This window comes from Tasmannia lanceolata, unplaced genomic scaffold, assembly GCF_043159265.1.
Source record: "Tasmannia lanceolata isolate RefF3 unplaced genomic scaffold, GAP_Taslan_0.1 ptg000019l, whole genome shotgun sequence".
Taxonomy (NCBI): domain Eukaryota; kingdom Viridiplantae; phylum Streptophyta; class Magnoliopsida; order Canellales; family Winteraceae; genus Tasmannia; species Tasmannia lanceolata.
Genome location: NW_027518696.1, coordinates 25,147,536 through 25,149,440, shown reverse-complemented (window position 1 = coordinate 25,149,440; position 1,905 = coordinate 25,147,536). Strand labels below are relative to the sequence as shown.

Below are 1,905 nucleotides of genomic sequence, written 5' to 3'. Positions count from 1 at the left end.
TTGATGATTCAGCAATGAATGCGAATGAAGTCCCACAAGCAAGCATATTTTAGTATAACTAAATGCAAATGAGAATTAATAGTATCAAGGTATTCTAACTACGATAATTGCAATAGAAGAAGCGAAAGACCACAAAATATTTCTGATACGCTAATTCTCTATTTGTCATATTTTTAAAAAGATGTTGCTCCACTCAAGGGAGATACAGAGAAGTAAATCTATCGAAAACCAATACAACACAACCCCAATGGCACAAGATGCCACCCACCCAAAACCCAAAGGAATGGTGTAGAAAATACAGACATTATAAAAAATGCCCATACATATATACACACTCAACAGAAACAGTACCAAATCTAGAAAGTATCATAAGAAGAAGAAGAATTCAGAATGCCGAACCGTTCGTCTCCCACTACTTCTATCCCTCTCGCTACTTCCACTCCCGACAAGAATCTTCAACAAAGAACCCGCCTTTACCATTGCTCTCAAGCTCCCATTCTCTGCAATATCAGAGATACCACGCAACACTGAACTACCCATATCGCGAATATCTTGGGTTACAGTTTTTTTTTGGTGACGTACTCCCCTCCGCTCTGTTCTAAATTCAGCAACGCAGACACCGAATTCTCCCACACCCTACTACTCGAGCCCGTAATCCATATCAACAAGATCTACCAGCATTTCAATGTCCGCAACCTTATGAAAGGCATCTACACTCTCAGAACACCCTGCCACCTGTGCCACAACAGTAGTAGGATCCTCAACCACCCCAACGCGACTGTCCTTCACTACAAGGACAAAAAGCTGAGGGACTAAGTCTCATTCCACCAATTTGGGGGGTTTTGGGGGTAGAGGGACAGGGCGAAAAGGGCTTTTAGGGCACTCTGATTGACCTAGAGGATGAATTAGGGTTAGGGAGTTTGATGAGGGGGGATAGGATTGAAAGCTTGCTTCCTATGATAGGGCGATAGTCTTCTACCATGAGGAGGCTGTGTACTGTGGCGGCGGCGATTTGGACGGTGGCCGGAGAGGTGTCGGAGCGGAGGACGTGGGAGAGTGCGTCGAGGAGGCCGGGGTGGACATGAGGGGCTCTCGGCTGGAGATTGAATGGTTGAGGAGGGTGGCAATAGCGTTTTCTTGGGTAGATGAATTATAGAGGAATTGGGTGAGGAGAGGGATGGATCCGGAATCAGAGATTAGGGATCGGCTTTCGTGATCATGCTTTGAAAGGAGGCGAAGCTCGCAGAGGGATTCAATTTGGGTTTGCTCTGAATCGGAAGATAAACGCTTCACTAATAATTTTGCTGTTCTTCGCTTGATCTCCATGGTTATGTGTTTATCTCTCTGTTTTTAGGGTTTTGTGGGGCTATTTTAATTTGTATCTGACCAGATTAGCTGGTACCTTCCTTCCTTGTTCTAGATTTAACTGATGAAGAAGAGAAAGAAGAGAAGATATGACTAAAATGGCATCCAGTTCAAAATCGAAAACAGAGGTCGAAAGTAGAAAATGGTAAACGGGAAGGTTGAATCAAATTACGAGAATGCTAGGGAAAGACGCAAGGTGTGTAGATGCGGAGACGCAACGTAGATGAGCCCCAGACTTGCATACATGTTGAAATAGTTAGGTACATATTTTGGCGTCTAGAACCAAAACGTTCGAGAACAAAGAGAAAGATTCACGCAGAAAATCATACTATCATTTGTAAAAGCCAAAAGGTAACCATAAAGGACATGAATGAAAACCAAGATTCAATTTTATAGAATACGATGATGTGGACTATATGATATTAGTACCCTCTTCAAGAGACTTCTCATGCATAAGATTGGGAAAAACTCAGATTTGTTAAAATAAAGTTAAAAGAATGGTCTAAGGAGCGAATCAGCAGGTAAATAGTAGAAAGTTTT

At 42.6% G+C, this 1,905-nt stretch overlaps 1 protein-coding gene across 1 annotated transcript; it reads right to left on the bottom strand.

The window, feature by feature from the left end:
• Positions 1-639: 639 nt before the first annotated feature.
• LOC143852440 (uncharacterized) lies at positions 640-1,326 on the bottom strand. The gene is made up of 2 exons (XM_077361822.1): positions 980-1,326; positions 640-778 (listed from the first exon to the last, which is right to left on the bottom strand). The coding sequence occupies exons 1-2, from the start codon at positions 1,324-1,326 to the stop codon at positions 640-642; spliced, it is 486 nt and encodes a 161-aa protein (XP_077217937.1).
• Between the last annotated feature and the right edge of the window lie 579 nt (positions 1,327-1,905).

Bases quoted from the DNA above. Each gene is read 5' to 3' on its own strand.
- LOC143852440 (XM_077361822.1), bottom strand. From the start codon at position 1,326: ATGGAGATCAAGCGAAGAACAGCAAAATTATTAGTGAAGCGTTTATCT. The intron at 779-979 runs GTAGAAGACTAT...AGTGAAGGACAG, and splicing joins CAGTACACAGCCTCCTCATG to TCGCGTTGGGGTGGTTGAGG.